Below are 19,674 nucleotides of genomic sequence, written 5' to 3'. Positions count from 1 at the left end.
TGAGTTTGTCTCTTAAAAAGCGTTTCTTTCTTAATTTCTTAATGTCGACATCAGTCCTGTTTTACCCGGTCCAGTAGAAGAGGAGGAGAGTCACTCAGATCTACAGATATGTTTATTAGTCCATTGACTGCCCTCTGCTGATCAGAACAAATCAGTGCATCTGCGAAAGGAATAGAAATCCAGAACACACACAGCACACGACACATTATTTTGTATGAATTCCTAGATTAGTTATTATACAATCATAAGTTTGTATCATTCCCGGTTGTCATGGAAGTGGCCGATGCTCCACTGTCCATGCTTTAGAAATCACTGAAGCTGTTTATGTTGGATTGCTAAGTGTAATTTATAAATCATTCATACATCTAAACAATTCTGTTTTGGGAAATTACCGTAATCTTTAAAAAAAAAATAAATAAAAAAAAATAAAGCGGTTCACATAGTATGGATGGGGGGATCTCCTCAACCACCACCAGTGTGTAGCATCCACCTGAATGATGTGACGGCAGCCATAGTGCTCCAGCTATTAGTGGAGAGGAGAGGAGCATGATGTAGCCAATTCAGAGTTCGGGATTATTGAGGGCCGTGATAGATAAGAGCCATGGCGGAATTTCTCCAGGACACCGGGGTTACACCCCTACTGTTTTACGATAATTGTCCTGGGATTTTTGATGACCACAGAGAGTCAGGGCCTCGGGTTAACGTCCCATCTTAAAGACCGTGCTGTTTTTACAGTTTAGTGTCCCCGTCACTGTACTGAGGCGTTAGGACCCACACAGATCGGTCAGAAGGTTCATATAGACTTCATATAAAAACCATAATGACCGTTCTTTTACTTTCACACTATCCGTTGTTCCCCAGATGAGGACAGGTTCCCTTCTGAGTCTGGTTCCTCTCAAGGTTTCTTCCTCATATTGTCTTAGGGAGAATTTTCCTCACCCTCGTCACCATCGTCTCGCTCAATAGGGATAAATTCACACACTTAAAATCTCCATCCTGTGTTTATATGTTTCTGTAAAGCTGCTGTGAGACAACGTCCAATGTTAACAGCGTATACAAATCAAATTGAATTGAATTGAATTGAAGGTGGTGATTAATTTTCTATAACAGAAGCTCTGACTATAGTGCATCTGCAAATCACAGGTTTAAATAAAGTTATCGTTTCTATAGTAACAGCTCATTCACAGGGACTTGTAATGGTGGATGTTACACGTAATCTAAGACTATTAATATTAATAACAATTGTTATTTAACAATGAAAAACATATGAACACTGATATGGTCAAATTTTATAGAAGGAAATGTTTATTTGACATTCATGTAAGGAGTCTCCAGTCTCAGTGGTTTGTAGCAGTCAAATTTAAGGTGTTCCATTCCTCTGGCAGAATGGAAATAGACTTATCTGACATTTTTAGTCAGTATAAACAAATGAATTATTGTATTGCTTCAAGTCTGGTATGAGATGAGTCAGGATACTGTTGGGTTTCTGTGTGTAGAGTATCATGAGTCTGGGTTTAGCTGCTGGGGAGCAGGATGATGGGAAAGGGGAGGGATGTGAGCCTCCTGCTGGCCAAACAATTCACATCTATCCACAATAACATTGGTGCAGAGATAAAACAGACATTAAATTACCGTATACAACTTCCACAATAAAATTCTAACATTTAAACCTAATAGGCTAGTTAAAAATAAACACTTATGAAAAACTGCCAATTCTAAACAAACGGAAATTCCTTCTTTTTTGTGTTAATGAATAAAGAATTGGGACTGTTGGCCAATTGCAGTGGTATAAGAGGGATAAAACACTTCAGCATGTAGTGTCAGGTAAATAAACAGCTATGGGGGGGTAACAGTAGCTCTGCTTCATGTTGGCTCGCATCATATCACCTTGACGTTGATGAATTTCCTATAACAACATGACTCCAAGTGTTTAATTCCTTACATATTTCATATATTCAACACATTAGCATATTTCCCTTGTTCTTACTTAAGCAAGATAGTTTTATTGTCAAAATAAACATTTTTTAAAAAATCCTAAGAACTGCTGATCGGCCTCGTCTAATAAATGCGACCATTATGTAATAAGGTTCGTAAAAACAGTTCTTAAAATTAGAAATTAGAAATATAAAGTCAGACCATGGTAAGACTTAAATTACTTTAATGTAACTTTTAAAATGTTTCCTGTTCATCGTTCACACATATAAAGTATGGAAAAGTTACATGATTTGTGGTAAAATTGTATCGGCTGTTAATCTTGTAAATTTGTAAAAAAAAAATAAATAAATAAAAATGAAGTCATAAAGTGCACAGAATGCAGCTTAACAGAGCAATGTGCAGCTCAATCCTGAACATCACAGACAATTTACTCAGTAATTAACTCGGGTGTTTTCACACTTCCGCTCTTCCGACAAATAATATCAATTCTTTTAGCTTTGCAAACTTTTATAATAAAAAAAAGAACGAATTATAATCAAAAACATAAAGAAAGAAAGAAATAAAGAAAGAAAGAAAGAAAGACAATATAAATAGTGTTTGGACATTTTTTTTTTTTTTTTTTACGATCCCACCTCATCAGATTTAATGCATCGTCATATAAAGATGAAGAGATTACACTCTGAAATGTCATGGGTTAATCGGTCGTCACAGTACAGTAAGTCAAGACGCTTGAATATTTACTTCTTTACACAGTGTACCACAGAGAAAAGGGTCATATTGTACCATTACAGAAAAAAATAATTATGTACAGAAACACTGCAAGAGATCATGCATCCCTAAATTAATATGATCTAATGTAGAATTTTAGGTATAAATCAAGACCTCTATCATACGTCATCATACATATATATCAAACTATATATAAAAAATATATATTTTTGCTTTTTTTTCATTGTTTTTCATTGTTGTCATAGTAGTCTGCAATACCATGCTTAAGCTACGCACATAATACACAGTAACAAACACTTCAAGCGCCCTCGGGTAATTCCAGTCACGATTCTTTTATCTTTATACATGCTCATTTATTATAGTAGTACGTTCAATAACATTTATTCTACGACAGCTATGTTGAATTCTCAAATCAGAGCTTGATTGATGCACTCGTTCTAAGGCGTCATCGTAGCAACAACACACGGTCTTGTTATATAACGACAGAAACGAAAACGTATCATCGTTGACATGATTAAGTTATCTGTAAGCAACTGTTTATTTAATGTTGTTGGAAGGAGTCTCCAGTGTTAAAGCTGTAACGTTATGTTTTCCACCACAGGAAACAGTCTCCAGGAGACTTTCATTTTCTTGATAACGTGACAAGCTGTGTGTTTTGTGTTTTGATAACCGCTAAGAGAAAGAATGACGTCTGGTGACGGAGCCACTTCCTGGTTTTGTGGGTATTCCACGATGTTAAACGTATCTATAATGGATAAAAAATAATAATGTCATTCTGTCGTTCTTTAATTAATAAATAGTTGTAAACTGCTGTGGTGAAAGAGGAATGAAACACTTCAGGATGTTCTGTTACTTACTCCACTTCATCACACCTCCTAATATTTGACTATTTTCCTATAAATGCACACCCCAAAAGTCTGTTATTCCTTACTTATTCATTGTAAAGTGGTACTCTAAATGCTTTTAAAAATGCAAATGGTGGGAAAAATCCAGGAAAAACCGAACAGTTATGATTATTATTTCTGATCACTGTAACTCCTAATAAAATATCCCAAATAATCTCTTTAAGATCTTATGGTGTTTGGGGAAGACTGGGTTATGAGATGCTATACCATTTAACTACGCACTTTATTAACTAACGGATAATGACGTTAACCATAATGATCTGTGACTGCAATTACCAGAATGGGACATATTTCTGCAACAAATTACCCAAACAGCATAAGGTAGGTAGTTTTACAAGTACTGTCCAGTAATTAGAAGCACAGCAGGCTTGGTCCAGATAGCATCAGTTGGCAGAAACAAAGCCAGATCTACAGGGAAGCAGAATAAAATCTGTCACTCTTATGATATGCATCAACTTAATGATATATGCTAGGTTATACAGAGTACAGCTTGCTAAGTGAATGAAGCTGTGTTTCTGCAGTAGGTCACTGACTTACATTAGCTCTCGGGTGGAGGAACACACGAATTTCTACGTGATTGACACATGTTCTTCTGCAATGCCAACAACAGAATGATTAAAAATAAGCTCAGCCGGTCTGTGGTGTAATCGGTGTTTTATGGAGCAGTACTTCACTACCATGTGTGTGAATGGAAAGATAATGGTTTACCTTTGTGTGCAGGTGATGATGGAGCAATGGGTCTGAAAGCCAAGGATGCTTCAGAGCTTCACCTGCACCTATCCTCCAACTGCAAACACACAGCATTCAAAAATTATCATGGTGGGATGGATGGGTGATTGGATGCATAGATGGATGGATGGATGGATGGATGGAAAGATGGATGGACAGATAATTGGGTGGATGGACAGATAGATGGATGTATAGATGTATTGGTAGGTGGATGAATAATTGTGTTGTGAATTATTGGATGAATGAAAGAATAGGTAATTAGATGGATGGATGGATGGATGCATAACTGCCATAAATAAATGGATAATTGGGTGAATAGATAGGCCAGTGTGATTGATTAGTAGATGAATAGGTGGATGGATGTGTAGATGAATAGATACATAATTGGGTGCATGAATGGATGGACAGATGGACGAATGGATTAGTAGGACACTGGGTGCATGGATGCATGAATGGGTGGTTGAGTGGATGCTTGGATGAATAGATCATTGGGTGTATGGATGGTTGGATGGATGCATGCATAGATGGATGGATGGATGGATGGTTGGGTGGATAGATATATGGATGGATGGATGGATGGATGGATGGATGGATGGATGGATGGATGGATGGATGGATGGATGGCTGTTTGGATGGATGGATGGATGGATGGATACATTGATAAATTGATGGATGGATGGTTGGATGGATGGATGGATGGTTGGATGGATGCATAGATGGATGGATGGTTGTTTGGATGGATGGATGGATGGATGGATGGGTGGATGGATGGATGGATGGATGCATAGATGGATGGATGGTTGTTTGGATGGATGGATGGATGGATGGATGGATGGATGCATAGATGGATGGATGGTTGTTTGGATGGATGGATGGATGCATAGATGGATGGATGGTTGTTTGGATGGATGGATGGATGGATGGATGGATGGATGTGTGGATGGATGGATGGATGGATGGATGGATGGATGGCTGTTTGGATGGATGGATGGATGGATGGATACATTGATAAATTGATGGATGGATGGTTGGATAGATGTATGGATGGATGGATGGGTGGATGCATAGATTGATGGATGGCTGTGTGGATGGATGGATGGATGGTTGGATGGATGCATAGATGGATGGATGGATGGTTGGATGGATGCATAGATGGATGGATGGATGGATGGGTGGATGGATGGATGGATGTTTGGATTGAAGGATGGTTGGATGTTTGGATGGACAGTTGGATGGATGGTTGGATGAATGGATGGTTGGATGTTTGGATGGATGGATGGTTGGGTGGATGGATACATTGATAAATTGATGGATGGATGGTTGGATAGATGGATGGATGGATGGATGGATGGATGGATGGATGGATGTTTGGATGGATGCATAGCTATTTGGATAGATGGATGGATACATTGATAAATGGATGGATGGATGTTTGGATTGAAGGATGGTTGGATGGTTGGATGGATGGATGGATGGATTGATGGACGGATGGATGGATACATTGATAAATTGATGGATGGATGGTTGGATAGATGGATGGATGGGTGGTTGGATGTATAAATGGACAGACCTTCTATTGTAGACAAGCAGTCTGGAGATGAAGTCCTTGGCCTCGTCTGAAATGCCTTTGAACTCGCTTTCCTCAAAGTTCCACTGGCAGGCCAGGATGTTGTTCAGTGTCTCATTATCATCATCACCGAGGAACGGAGACAAACCACTCAGGCTGTTAAAGAGAGTCAGCATAAACAACAAAAAAGTGAGGGTTGTGTCAGTGGAGCAAAAAACACTTCCTCTGTGTTTTTGTCTAAATGATGCTGGTGGTGTTCAGTGTTTAAGGCACGTGCATGTTTTAAAGGAAGTAAAAATCCTCCACAGTTATTATGAGTGACTCGAAAACTGGAGTGTGCTAGTAAACACTAGTAAAATCCTTGGTAAAGTGACCTTAAGGACCAGTTCTGAGAAAATCTCTGCTGAAGGAAATCAGTAAACTCTTACAGCATGTATGTGATGACTCCAAGGCTCCACATGTCCGTGTTGAAAGAAACAAAGTCATAGTTGATCACCTCCGGTGCGAGAAACTCCGGTGTGCCAAAATTCACTCGTAACTTCTCCCGGGGATTGTATCTATTGATATGGAGAACAAGAACGAGTAACTATTAGCCTGAGGATCATTCAGCATTTCAAATATATTCAAGGAACATATTCAATAACATACTTTCTTGCAAGTCCAAAGTCAATGATCTTGATTTTGTTGGTCAGTCTGCTAACACACAGGATATTCTCAGGCTAGAGAGAAACACATAGACACTGTCACAACGCAGTTTTAAAGATGACATTTAATTGGATTATTATTCATATTGCAAGAAAATACAGATGTATAATTCATGGATATATGGATTACTGTATGGCGTTTAACATTAACTAGCTGGATAGATCGTTCCAGAAAGAACTGAATTAAGAGGCCTGGAGTCAGCCCTCTCTGTATTTGATTCTTCTGACTGATTGACATAACGTTAACTTCTTACTAAGAGTGCTTGACAATTAGAAAAGCAAAATCTTTGTTATGGCATACCCTGTAGAAAGCATTTTATATTATTATTATTTTACGCAATAAATTAGCAGCGCAATAACATGAAAATGTGACAGTCGCTTTTCCTCAGTATGACAAAGTAGCTTCAGTGAACTTAGCTACTTTTACTTGGTAGCTTTCAGTGTAACTTGGTACTCGTGTAACTTAGCTATTTTTAAGCATGTGTACAGTAGCTTGTAGCTCGACAACACTTTTGGCAGTTATTAGGATTAGGAAGTTTGCCTTAATTAAAGTTAGATCTTGGTGAGGTGTGTTACCTTCAGGTCCAGATGGATGATGTACATTTTATGTATATGGCGCAGACCCTCACAGATCTGTCTGACGAACATGACCGTGTCCAGCTCAGTCAGTGTGTAGTTCTCATCTATGATCCTGTCGAAGAGCTCACCACCATCCACACTGTCATCAATCAACACAGAAGATGCGCTGGTGATTCAGTGGTTAAAGGTTCTGGGTTACTGATCAGAAGGTCAAGAGTTCAAGCCCCAGCACTGCCAAGCTACCACTGTTGGGCCCTTAACCCTCAATTGCTCAGTTGCATAAATGAGATAAATGTAAGTCGCTCTGGATGAAGGTATCTGCCAAATGCCGTAAATGTAAGATCATGCTATGCTAACAGGCTACAAAAATTGTATGAAAATAACCTCACGCTTAAACCTCATCCTTAATACAGTATATCTCCCTACATTTGAGCTATTAGTAATGTTTCAAGCTTGTTTGGGGTTTTTTCTTTTTGTTTATTTAGTTTTAGCTTATATTTGAAGGTCATTTTTAATACTCTTATTATCTTGAAATTGTCATGTCAGAATAACATATTAGAATAACCTGTAAGAATACCCTGTAAAAATGTCTCTAATGTTCATTGAAAAAAAAAAAAAAAGAAAGAAAAAATCTACTTTTAAAATTCTTTTATTGTGAGTACAAATTTTAAATTGATCTGTGTCTGGTTTAACTGAGCTTTGAAAATGTTTTACGCTTCATTATTATTATTTTTTTATTATTATTATTATTCAATATTTCTGGTACTTATGTAATGTGCTTATGTGTTAATTCAATTGAAGTAAAGCAGTAATAAGATACACGTATACACAACGACAAGTGCACAGATTTGTACCAGGGCTTAATGCATTACAGTACATTGCTATAGATGCATTAAAGGTCGGTTGTCTCTTTAGAGCCCTCTACTGTTTGTGAGGTGAATTGCAATCGCAAAAAAAAAAAAATCCATATCTACTGTAGATCTTTCTTTTTTCTGCCCACCCACTCTTTTAAAACTACATATGCATTACACTGCCATTTAATAAAAGGGTTTGAACTGAGCAGCTTTGTTCTGACTGAAGGGCGGAGTTCATTTCTCGATCAGAAAAATGTCAAACAGAATCCTTAAAACAACGAATCTACACAGACCTGATACAAGCCAACAACCCAAATCACTATGATTCTAATGTATTTTTAAAACAATATAATTATTATTATAGTTCTATAAGCTTTTTAACAGACTTCAGCTTTAAAGAGTCACACTATTAATGTCTAACTATTAATGCCAGTCCAGAAAGGTATTTCGTAGAAACAAGACACGGCTACATTGTTCTATTCTTTTCTTTTCTTTTTTTAAACCTCGTCCTCACTTTTAAATATAGCCTTACTGTAGAAAAGAAATAAATCTCTAAGTGGTGCCTACAATTCAAGGACGAGGATGATGTCGTTCTTGGATTCGTAGGCGGCGTAGAGCTGGATCAGATTGGCATGGTCCAACTGGTTCATGACCTGAATCTCATTTTTCACCACCTCCTATCAAAAATAAGCAACAAGCACACAGAGCTTCTGTCAAAACCGAACCCGTAAATAACAGCATATACGCAGTTTTAATACAGTTTCTTAAAATGCATAGCTATCTTATTTAAAATCATTACAATAGCATTCAATTTATGAATCACAGGTCACTCTCGTTTTGTTTGGAGGTGTTGTCATAGATAATGTCGTCATTGATTCTACCTTTTCCTTTAGATTCCGTGTTTTAATGATCTTGGCAGCCAAAGTGAGTCCAGAGGAATTCTCGATACATTTGTGCACCTGACCGAAACGTCCTCTGCAAGACCGAAAAGAAAAAGAAAGGAAAGAAAATTAAGGAAGACAAACAAAATAAAAACGTTCAAATGACCACAAACGTCGGAGAAATTGCTTGTTGAAATTGTTTCCTTTTCTGAGCTTTCTCTAAGGTTGACACTAAAGTATGGTATTAATGCAAAAACTTTCAATCGAATCACTGATTTCGGCCTGTGAACACTCACCCTAGCTACTATGTTGAAAGCAGTCTCTTTGAAGTGCTAGATTAACGCTTACTGATTAGCTTCCAGCTGGCAAAAGGGTTCAGTTTCACATACCCAGAAAGACCGGAGTAAAAATAACTGCCCCTGACTCTGGAGCTATGACTCGAGCCAGAGGAGAGCAGAGCTCAGCAATGGAAGGTTACGCAAAACCCTCCCCGTGAGGATTAAAAGGACTTTCCACACTCTTCACACCATCTCTTACATTCTGTTATCTATTTTAGGTCTCTTAGCTATTTCGTGCCAAAGATGGAGGGGGGAGCGATTCCAAAAGCTTACCCTCCGAGGATCTCCTGGTGGTTGATGGTGTAGAAGTTACTGATTTGGTTGGGTTTGGCCGAAACCACACGGTGGCTGAAGGGAGCTGCCGCTGGAGGGGTGCAGTCTGCAGCAAGGATGTGTTTTTTTTTTTACAGAAAATGCATCAATATTATATAACAATTAACATTCATCAACGTGATATAACATCTCAACATTTCTTGCTTCTCTGTTGTTTCCTGAAGTTTATAGCAATTCAGAATAAGAGCAAATATTTAACACAAAATATTTTAAATAAATAAATAATAAATGTAAAAAAAAAACAATAACAAATTAATCTTTGGGTTTAGAATATTATCTTAAATTTTATATATATTTATATGGAAACCTTTTTGGAATATATTTTAATATATAATTCAATTATAAAAATGTAGTCAAATTTGACAGAATTTTTTTTTAACATTATTAATAATCACGCACCAAATAAATGCAACAGCAAACCCATGAATTTAGTTATTTGTGTCTCTCAAATATAACACGAATCTTTGTAGGCCTCACCGATGAAGAACTGCTCGCACTCGCTGTCGTCAAACTGTTCCTCTTCCTCTTTCTTCTTTTTGCTGAAATCTAAATGGATTTCGACTTCGCCTGCTTTGAAAACGCCACACAGATCTTCCGGAGCATGCGTTTGGTCTTCGTTGGCTTCCTGGCTGGTTTTTTCACAGGTCTGCGGTTCTGACGCACGGTGTTCGCTGCTCGTGGTGACTTCGTGCAGCGATACCGGTTCAGCGCTGAAAGATTCACAAATGAACACGACATGTAGAAATTAAAAGTTGGAATGTATCATCAGAATTTCGCATAGGCAATGGATGTAAGAAATAGGTCTAAGTGAACTGAAAAATGTTTGGGACTTTATTTTATTTAAAAACCAAGCTGTGACTAGAAAACCCCGATTTGGATCACTCGAATCGACTCGTATATTAGTCTTACAGTCTTATAGTAACAACTTCAGAAATCATGTGCCTTTAATAAAGCACTCATTTAGAGTTATGTTACAGTCTGAGAGTGGACCATGAAGAAGCCCTTAACTACAAAGGTTTAGGATTTGATGGGACACTTTTCTAATTTAATCACCAATAGTGGATGATCTGTTCACATACTTTTGAATCACTCTCGTTCTTAATAATATGGTTAAACTGGGTACCTCTGTGGTGCCACAGTGTTCTCAGCCTCCATAACATCGACCATGGCAGAATTTTCCTCTTTGCTCTCTTCTTCAACCACCTCTTTGAGCTCCTCTTCGGATTTGTCAACCATCTCATCCGCTTCATCCTGAATGTCTTCGGCTTTCTCCTCCTCCGCTTTCTCTTCCTCCGCTTTCTCCTCTGCTTCCTCCTCCTCCGCTTTCTCCTCCTCCGCTTTCTCCTCCTCTTCTACTGACTCGATGCTGCTCTCCTGGCTGTCTGGTAAAAGCTCGACCACAGGAACTTTGGCTTGATCCAGGATGAAATCCAGAAGGTTTTGGCTGAGGGGCTCCTCAGCTTCTGATGCTGTGGATGATATTGAGCGCTCAGCATTCTCTCTGTTAAGCTTCTGAACCTCCTCCAGAAGCAGGGCCTGCTTCCTCACAGAGGCAGAGTCTATGTAAAAGAGAAAAGATGACACCATTTTATCACGTACCGCAAAAGATCTTATAATTTTCAGTCATGATGTTCTGTGGTAGCTCTTCTTCTGACAAGCTGAAAATATAGTAGTGTAGTTTCTTCTTCTCTCATGTGACCATTAACTGACACACACTGTCACATGGGTTATTATTTTCCCTGTTCATTAAAGGCTTGACAAGGCACTGCAGAAGATTCAACACAGTTAAAATTTCTTTCACAACAATACATATACAGTGGGGGAAATAATTATTGGACGCGTCAATATATTTTTTTTCAGTAAACATATTTCCAATGAGGCGATTCACATGAAAGTTGAAGTCAAGAAATCCAGAAATATAAAGAATTCACAACATTAAAGTCCATGAATGAAGTTCTGTGTAATAAAGAGGAATGACACGGGAAAAAAAGTACTGAACACGCTAAGAAAAAGCAGTTCTTTATTACACATAACTTCATTTATGGACTTTAATGTTGTGAATTCTTTATATGTGCAGATTTCTAGAGTTAATACCAAAGTTTGGTGAAAATTTCCCGTGAATAACCTTATTAGAAATATATTTACTGAAGAAAAAAAAAATGTTGATGCAATAATACTTATTTCCGCCACTGTACATGCTCCAGACATTAAGAAAAATCTACAATATTTACACAACACTCTCCAGAGAACAATGTTTTTGTCTGATCCAGTCCACTATAACTACAATTTCCCTTAAAATACATTATAATCATTAAAATATTTCAAAAATTGTATTATTTCTGCGTTAATGTACAAATCCATTGAACATCTCATGCCCGAAACATCCTTTTTCATGAGTCGTCCATTTTAGCTTGGGAAAAAATTTCAGCCCTGAACACATTCACCCCTACGAAATATTTCGAATATTCCACAAGCCACATATGTTCAACAGGAAGTTGGATCATCAGCATTTCCTGAAGATCACTGAAAGAAGGAAAGAAAATTTCTTCAATCCTTTTTCTTCATTTTTTAAATGATATTATGAAATTAGTCACTTAGAAATTTTAACCTAAATTATAGCTTAAAAGTTGATCTAAAAAATAAATAAATAAATAAATAAATAAATAAATAGATAGATAGATAAATAAATAATATAAAATTGATAATAATAATAATAATAATAATAATAATAATAATAATAATAATAATAATAATAATAAATTCCTTCTGGCATTAGCACGGATGCTAGTTAACCACATTGTGCACTCGTTAATTCTATGCTTACTTTCAACCCTGTTACTCCTTAAAGAGCAAAGAAACCTCCATTAGGAGAAAAAAAAAGTGAGATATAAATGCCTAAGATGGGTCCCCACATTTTTGAATGTTTTCTTGGATTTAATGTTGGAAAAAAATGAGTTAAATGGCAACTCAATCAAAGACACAGCCATGTTTCTCCCAGCTTATCTACCTGTAGTGTCTGGGGGCTTCTTTTTCTTCTGCGCCTTCAGCCCCTTAAAGCTCAGTTGACCCTTCTCCTTCCCATCTTTAAACTTGTGATCCTTCAACTTCAGTGTGGGACGGGAAACATGGAAGAGAAACCCGAGAAAACATAGAAAACATGGTACAGTAAGTGATAGTGGAATAAATGTTATTGTTTACAAAACATTCAATTGTACCACACTCTCTCATTCTATGCTTATTCAACAGGCATAGAATGGCAGTTTATATCTCCGGCTTCTGGTCAGTACTACCACGAGTCAAGATTTTAAAAAAATAATAATAATAATAATAATAATACACACTTTTGAAGTCAATGAAAAGGATGAGCGAAGAAATTTGAAGGATTTCTTTGAGGAAAGGAAATGCTTTGGTCCGTGAAGCTTTAGCTTATGAGTAGACTCCGGGCTGCTGGGCTCACATGTCATGGTTAACGCTTCTGGTTTAGTAGAGGTAGTTTTCTGTTGCAGACACAACATGGATGGGAGTGATGAATGAATAATGTTAATGTGTTTAAATAGGACAGAGACACAGATGAATAAATAAAGACGCAACTGTTAAAATGGAAAATGGCATGGTTGATGAAATGATGAATTTAATCGGTTGGTGTTAGGAAGAGTGAATAAAACAATATACAACATAGAGGATGAGTAATTTCGGTTCGGTTTTGGTTCTGCGGAAAATGATGAATGCGTAGTATGAGTTAGACAGGTTATCTTTTAATCATGAAAAGATAATCATCTTCTTCTGACCTTCTTCAGTTAAGCCATGTGTGTAAAATCCAGTCCAATTCTATCCGCACTAAGGTCATTATCCGTAAAATGCACTACTTTCCCTTTCAGTAAAACATTCAAGTGGATCCCTTTCAGAAAGTTAGAACCGTTATCCATCCAAACAAGCCTTAATATGTTAAGGCTTGTCCAAATGGCAGCATATACATGGAGAATAAAAGAGGGCCCAGAAGAGAACCTTGTGGAACACCGTGTTTAACAGATACAGAGTGAGGTTGCCTCCAAATATTTTTCATTAAGTAAGCTGGTATGACTGACCTTTTTCTTTACAAGTGTACTCAAGTTCTCAAGAGCCTCCAAGGTCAAATTAAAAGTTAAGAAAATAAATTAAATTAAATAAATGTTTTAAAAGGTTAGAAATCTGTAGAGTATTAGGGGTTTTGCTATATAAAGACTGGCACTGAGTCAGCATGAATGTGAGAACCTTTTTGCTTGAATCCAGAATATGTTTCCACAATCAGGATCATTCAAGCTTGATGTACCAATGGGGTCATGAGAGAAAATCACAATGTCCTCTTTAGTTCCATTCATTTATTTTTCAAACTATCACACTAACTATGAATATGTATTTTATTTGATACTATCTTTGAAATGTTAATAGGGGTCACACGCTTAAATTAAAAGTGTACGCGCGATTTTAATCTTTTTCTCTGCCTTGAAACATTGCAGTAGTACCGGAGTTCAACAACTGAAAATGTACAAATCTCTCCATCCATCTACCAAACGCTAGTTCCTCGACATCAGGTGACTCCGGTTCAGGAGAACAAAAGAAGTGAAGGAAATAAAGAAAAAACCAGGGGAAGATGTATTTAAATGTCCTTTTTTTTATTATTATATTGGTAAGGAGGGTTACTAATCAGAAGGTCAGGGGTTCAAGCCCTTGAGCAAGGCCCTTAACCCTCCTTGCTCCAGAGGCACTGAATCTTATGGCTGGCCCTAAGAAGCTGGGATATGCATAGAAAAGAATTTCACTGCGCTATAAATATGTGACAAATAAAGGCTTCTCTACTATCAGGGGTTAAGTTCGGAAACCCCTGATCTAAGATACATTTATGATTCTCAAAATCCCCCAAAGGTATCTGATCCTAGATCAGTTCTCTTTTTCACTTGTTGAATTTAAATAGGGTCAGATGTGGCACTGGAACATTTTGCATTGTGGCCCAAATTCAAGCAGCCACACTTTCAACTTGAGACCGAAAGTGAGCCATCTGTAGGCTCTGATCATTTGGGCTAAGCTGGAGCTGAATTCTGGCAGCCAAATTCAAATGTGTTCATGGCTGTCATCCCATGACCCGTCACTCGTTTGCTATCTGGCTGAGCGAGACACTGACGCAAGCACTGAAGACAACATGCATTCCTAATCACTTGAATCATTCACACCATTCTCGTCTTAATAAGATGTTGGGAATCAATTTATATGCTTATTATCTATTAGTGCTATGAATCCAACTAGCTATCGTACAAATCTCATTGAAATGCAAATGCACAATCTTATAATTAAAGCGACTTAAGCATAGTGATAGTGGGAAGAAACTTTGGTTGCCCTCTCAATTCCTACATGGTATGCAAGGCATCTAAAGTGAGTATGCTTGATCAGGAACCTATATACAGCTAGAACAAGAATGGTGCTGCTCATAAGGTATCCAACAACTTAATCTAGGCCACTGGGCAGTAATATATACACATATTTCATGATATTCTGAGAAATTACCCAGCTATTTACTATGACAATATTCCTTAACAAATATTAATAACTGCTGTACATGGTTGATCAGTTTGGCAATGCTGATTCAAGCAACAGCTGGCTTGACTGGAAAATGTAGGACACAAACATTGCTTGAGAAATGTTAAGGATGTACTGCAGAGTCAGAGTCATGGTTGGCTCGATACACCGCAGGGTGCGTCCCTGGCATTGAAAACACTATGTTCTAAGCCAGAATATTGTGGGAAAGAGTTTCTTAAAATAAGTCGTGTCGAGTTAAAGCGGTGTTTGCTCAGCGGACTCTGCAGATCAGACTTACCTTTCCTGGTACAGGCTCACCTGAGGCCTGTCTCTTAGCACCATGTTTGCTATCCTGGTTCTTGCACCCTGGGGCTAATGCTGCTTTGCTCTTGCGTGCTGCTGGCCCCTTGAACATGAGTTCTGTGATTTTGGAAGTCTTGACGGTTTCCCCGATGAAGCTGACCACCTGCTGGATGCTCATCACGAGCCTCTCCATGCCTTCCAGCTTCTGGGTCTGCTGTTCTGAACGCTTGTTTACGGCTGTCATGATGCTGTTCATTTCTTGGCACATTTCTTTCATCTCTCCGCCAATGCCTCGGGCTGGTCCCTTAGTGCGGCTTGCTGGAGGCATCTCCTCCTTGTCTACTTTCAGAGTTTCCATGTCTCGTTCTATCCCAACCAGTTCCTCAGACATGCTGTCCAGACGGTAGAGGACTTTCTCCTGGATGCTAATGAGCGTGTCCATTTTGCTGCTTAGAGACTCAATCCTGACCTGGATTAAATCAAATCCAGGACTAGCTTCCACAGAACTCATGGTGGCAACAAAAACTAATGCCAACCAGTTGGAAGTCAGTGTAATGCAAAAAATATCACTGCTGCCAACGTCCACAAAGTTGATGTAAATATTTAAATGAATAATATTTAGAAATATATAATGAATCCAGAAATAATCAACAGAAACCAATACCCCTAAAGATAAAAAAAAAACAACCCTCCTTTAAAAAAATAAAACAGTTAAAGAACTACAAAGCCACAAGTCCGACAATGGCAAGTGTGCCCTTCTTTCTGTACACCTCCATTTGGCACTCCTGCAACTCTTCCAACTGGAGATAGCTTCAAGAATAGAATGAACCTGCCTCCCTAAATGTAACTGCATAGGAGGTGGGCGTCCTGTGTCAACAGGGGCCTCAGGGGAGGGCGGCAGATCAGGAAGAGTTGCGTGATATCTGAGATGTTTTAAATGTTGAACTCGAGCAGATGCTCGAGTCGGACACCGATTGCCAGGTGTCAAAAGGTTCCTGTGCATGCACACCACATATACGCACATGCAAGTAAATGGAATGACTTTTTTCCACTTCAGCATTCAATCTCAACTTACCGAACGGAAAAAAATAATAATTTAAGACGACATGCCAGGTTTTACGTCAAGAAGTCTGTGCCTATAAAAGGATAAAACAGTACGAAAAGCATTAAAGATAAAAGAGCTTCATTCTGGAGCGACTGTTTCTTGAAAATTACCTTTGCAAACATTATAATAATTATTACATTATTTAATTGTGTTTCAGTTAAAGGAATTCATACAAATACTAATGAGCGGGGCAATGTGTTTCGCATTCATACAAATGTACTAAAAGGTTAATCCCGCCCCCTAACCTTGGTAAATGGTCTGCACTTATATAGCACATTTACCCAAGTTCTCATTCACCCTCACACACCAATGGTAGCAGAGCTGCCATGCAAGGTGCTAACTTGACATCAGGAGCAGCTTGGGGTTCAGTGTCTTGCCCAAGGACACTTCGGTACGTGGAGTCACATGGGGCGGGAATCGAACCGCCAACCCTACGATTAGTGGATAACCCGCTCTACCACCTAAACCACAGCAGCCCACCACCTTAACCCTAACCTTCACCTTTGTAACTTTTCATACAACTTGAGTCATGCAAGTTGTTATGAGTTGGCACTTACGATTCAAAATTCATAGTAGTATTTTATTTATCCACAGACTGGCTATCCATTTTGTATTGTCACCCAACAGCAGAAACGCCCTGACTCACTCATCAACAGGCTGCAGGTGGCACGCTACATCTCTGCATATCATGGTGACCCAGGGCCCCTCGAATGTAACGGGAGCAAAGTGACAGCCATGATTTATTCGGTGTTGCTTTCCTGGCAAACACATCCACTCAAATCCTCTGAAGAAGCTTACTCATTCACAGTTAAGACAGTTACAGATCAATTTTAACTTAGAGGATGAAATATGAATCTGTGTCCTGTACCCGTCCTATAAACCTGGAATAACATATCAGTGCTTTCACAAATGGGCACTGCAAATCAGCACAGAACGGTGCCCACTTGTAACATTTCGGACATGGTATTCATGTTGCCAAATATGTGTCAATCCGTCACCATTCTTTTTTTTTTTACTTCACCAAAGAACAGCCAAAAAAAAAAAAAATAATAAAAATTAACATTCCCAAAAACGAATGCAAGTTAGTGGCTGGGTACACTCTCAGCTTCCACGCACTCTTAGCCACTTACATTTTTTTTTTTTAGACCCCTTAAAGCGTACCATGAATTACAGTTGACAAGCAGTGGCACGGTCAGCAAGCTGAGCCAGGTCCACCAAAAATAGCTTGGCTCCTGGATCATTCCAGGACACATGCCCAGCTCTGTACTTATATCCACAGGAGGAGAGCATGGCACTCATTTTCCATCACCTGACAATATAAACAAACTCATCAGCCTTTTTTTTTTTGTTTTGTTTTTTTTTTTTTTCTGGAATCATCTCACTTCAATACCGAGCACACAGATGCTAGTTTTCTTTTTCAGAACACGCAATGTTAGTATTTTGAGGACCAGAACATTTAATTCTGTTCTAAGTGTAGACAGGTGGCGCCAAGAGTGCTATGATAAATGAGATCAAATAGAAGCCTAGCTGATGGGGCAGGACTGTTGCACCTGTCTTCGGGCGCCAACAGATGACTGAGTGGAATCGCAGAGTGTGGAGGTTGTACTGTGCTGCATAGGTCAGTTTATGAACGTTGTACAGTGGCAGCACTAATACTGTTAACACTGAAACAGTGATACTATTGACAGAGGAAGAAGAAGAACCAGACACACTGGGGTGCTGTAAGAAGTGCTTACAGAAAGAAGGATCAGACTCCAGTTTATATAAACAGCCAAAACATATGAATCCAAACAAATGAAAGACACCAGGAATAGAAAATGTATTCTTAGAAAAAAGGTGTTTATTGCGGGTTCTTAGGTTTCTACATAACTTTAAAGAAGGAGCCCTCTTTGAGGATAGCATCGTGTTAACATTGATAACATTACGGCAAACTTGTTACTTTGGCATTCTTGCACAAATCTCACATGTGGGCAGGCTTAAAAATGATTTTCAGTTTCAGAGTGTTTTTTTTTTCTTCTTTCTCTTGTATATTGTTCTTTGTTTCTTGAAAGGTTATGTTCAGTACTTTTGGCACAAATTAAATTCCATAGCGCTACAGCTTCTGAGATTTTTTTCCCAGCCATTTTGAGAAGTGCTGGACAAACCAAACACTACTTTAAATGATTTTTTTTTTCTTGTTTCAAAAAAATGTGCTTGTACATTATATATATATATATTTTCTTAAAAAAGAACTAAAAATGTATTAATTATTATTATTTTATTTTTTTTCTGAAATGTGAAGTTTTCCCAATGGACAAAGCAAATCTATGGGTGCTTTCACAAATATGAGTCTGGTTATGAGTGGTTTGGTTTGGTTTCATACTGAATATAATTAAACAAACCAAAAAACAAACAACAACAAAAAAAAAACATTGGCTGAGGGTGCGGGTAGGGCTGAAATCATACTCGTAAATTCATTTCTTTTATTGGTCAGAATTTTCTATATATCTGCATAAATATGACCTAAAACATCATTAGATTTTCACACACGTCATAAAAGATGATAAAGAGAACCCAATTAAACAAATGAGACAAAAATATTATACTTTTATACGATCTTATAAAAATTATAATATAAAAGTATAATATTATATGTCATTTATTTATTGAGGAAAATGATCCAGTATTACATATCTGTGAGAGGCAAAAGTATATGAACCTCTAGCATTAGCAGTTTAATTTGAAGGTGAAATTAGAGTCAGGTGTTTTCAATCAATGGGATGATGATCAGGTGTGAGTGAGCGGCCTATTTTATTTAAAGAACAGGGATCTATCAGAGTCTGATCTTTACTACACATGTTTGTGGAAGATGTGTAATAGCCAACGAGGTCAGAAAGGAACCCAGGATAACTTCTAATCAACTAAAGACCTCTCACATTGGCTAATGGTAATGTTCATGAGCGCACCATCAGGAGAACACTGAACAACAATGATGTGCATGGCAGGGCTGCAATGTGAAAGCCACTGCTCTCCAAAAAGAACATTTCTGCCCTTCTGTAGTTTACTAAAGATCATGTGGACAAGCCAGAAGACTATTGCAAAAATAGTTTGTGGATGGATTATACCAAAGTAGAATTTTTGGTTTCAATGAGAAGGGCTAAGGTTTGAGAAAGGAAAACACTG

General features: G+C 38.0%; 1 protein-coding gene across 4 annotated transcripts in view; it reads right to left on the bottom strand.

Annotated features, from left to right (window-relative positions):
* Positions 1–2,141: 2,141 nt before the first annotated feature.
* mylk4a (myosin light chain kinase family, member 4a) overlaps positions 2,142–19,674 on the bottom strand; it is a 33,183-nt gene continuing 15,650 nt past the window's right edge. Inside the window, exons 1-15 of one of the 4 annotated variants that reach the window (XM_017472697.3) lie at positions 15,403–16,338; positions 12,896–13,051; positions 12,562–12,658; positions 10,678–11,113; positions 10,032–10,264; positions 9,495–9,600; positions 8,884–8,977; positions 8,570–8,679; positions 7,146–7,287; positions 6,514–6,584; positions 6,294–6,422; positions 5,869–6,021; positions 4,278–4,356; positions 4,107–4,161; positions 2,142–3,977 (exon numbers count right to left, since the gene is read on the bottom strand). In XM_017472697.3, coding sequence (XP_017328186.1) covers positions 4,108–4,161; positions 4,278–4,356; positions 5,869–6,021; positions 6,294–6,422; positions 6,514–6,584; positions 7,146–7,287; positions 8,570–8,679; positions 8,884–8,977; positions 9,495–9,600; positions 10,032–10,264; positions 10,678–11,113; positions 12,562–12,658; positions 12,896–13,051; positions 15,403–15,918 — 2,376 coding nt within the window. In that variant the 5' untranslated portion in view covers positions 15,919–16,338 and the 3' untranslated portion in view covers positions 2,142–3,977; position 4,107. Of the gene's footprint in view, positions 3,978–4,106; positions 4,162–4,277; positions 4,357–5,868; positions 6,022–6,293; positions 6,423–6,513; positions 6,585–7,145; positions 7,288–8,569; positions 8,680–8,883; positions 8,978–9,494; positions 9,601–10,031; positions 10,265–10,677; positions 11,114–12,561; positions 12,659–12,895; positions 13,052–15,402; positions 16,339–19,674 lie in introns of those variants that run through there. The other 3 variants (XM_047156950.2, XM_017472698.3, XM_017472700.3) reach the window with 3 other exon arrangements.

The sequence above is a fragment of the Ictalurus punctatus genome, chromosome 7, assembly GCF_001660625.3.
Source record: "Ictalurus punctatus breed USDA103 chromosome 7, Coco_2.0, whole genome shotgun sequence".
Classification (NCBI taxonomy): Eukaryota; Metazoa; Chordata; class Actinopteri; order Siluriformes; family Ictaluridae; genus Ictalurus; species Ictalurus punctatus.
Note: the sequence above shows the minus strand (reverse complement) of the source record. Positions and strands in the feature narration are given on the sequence as shown.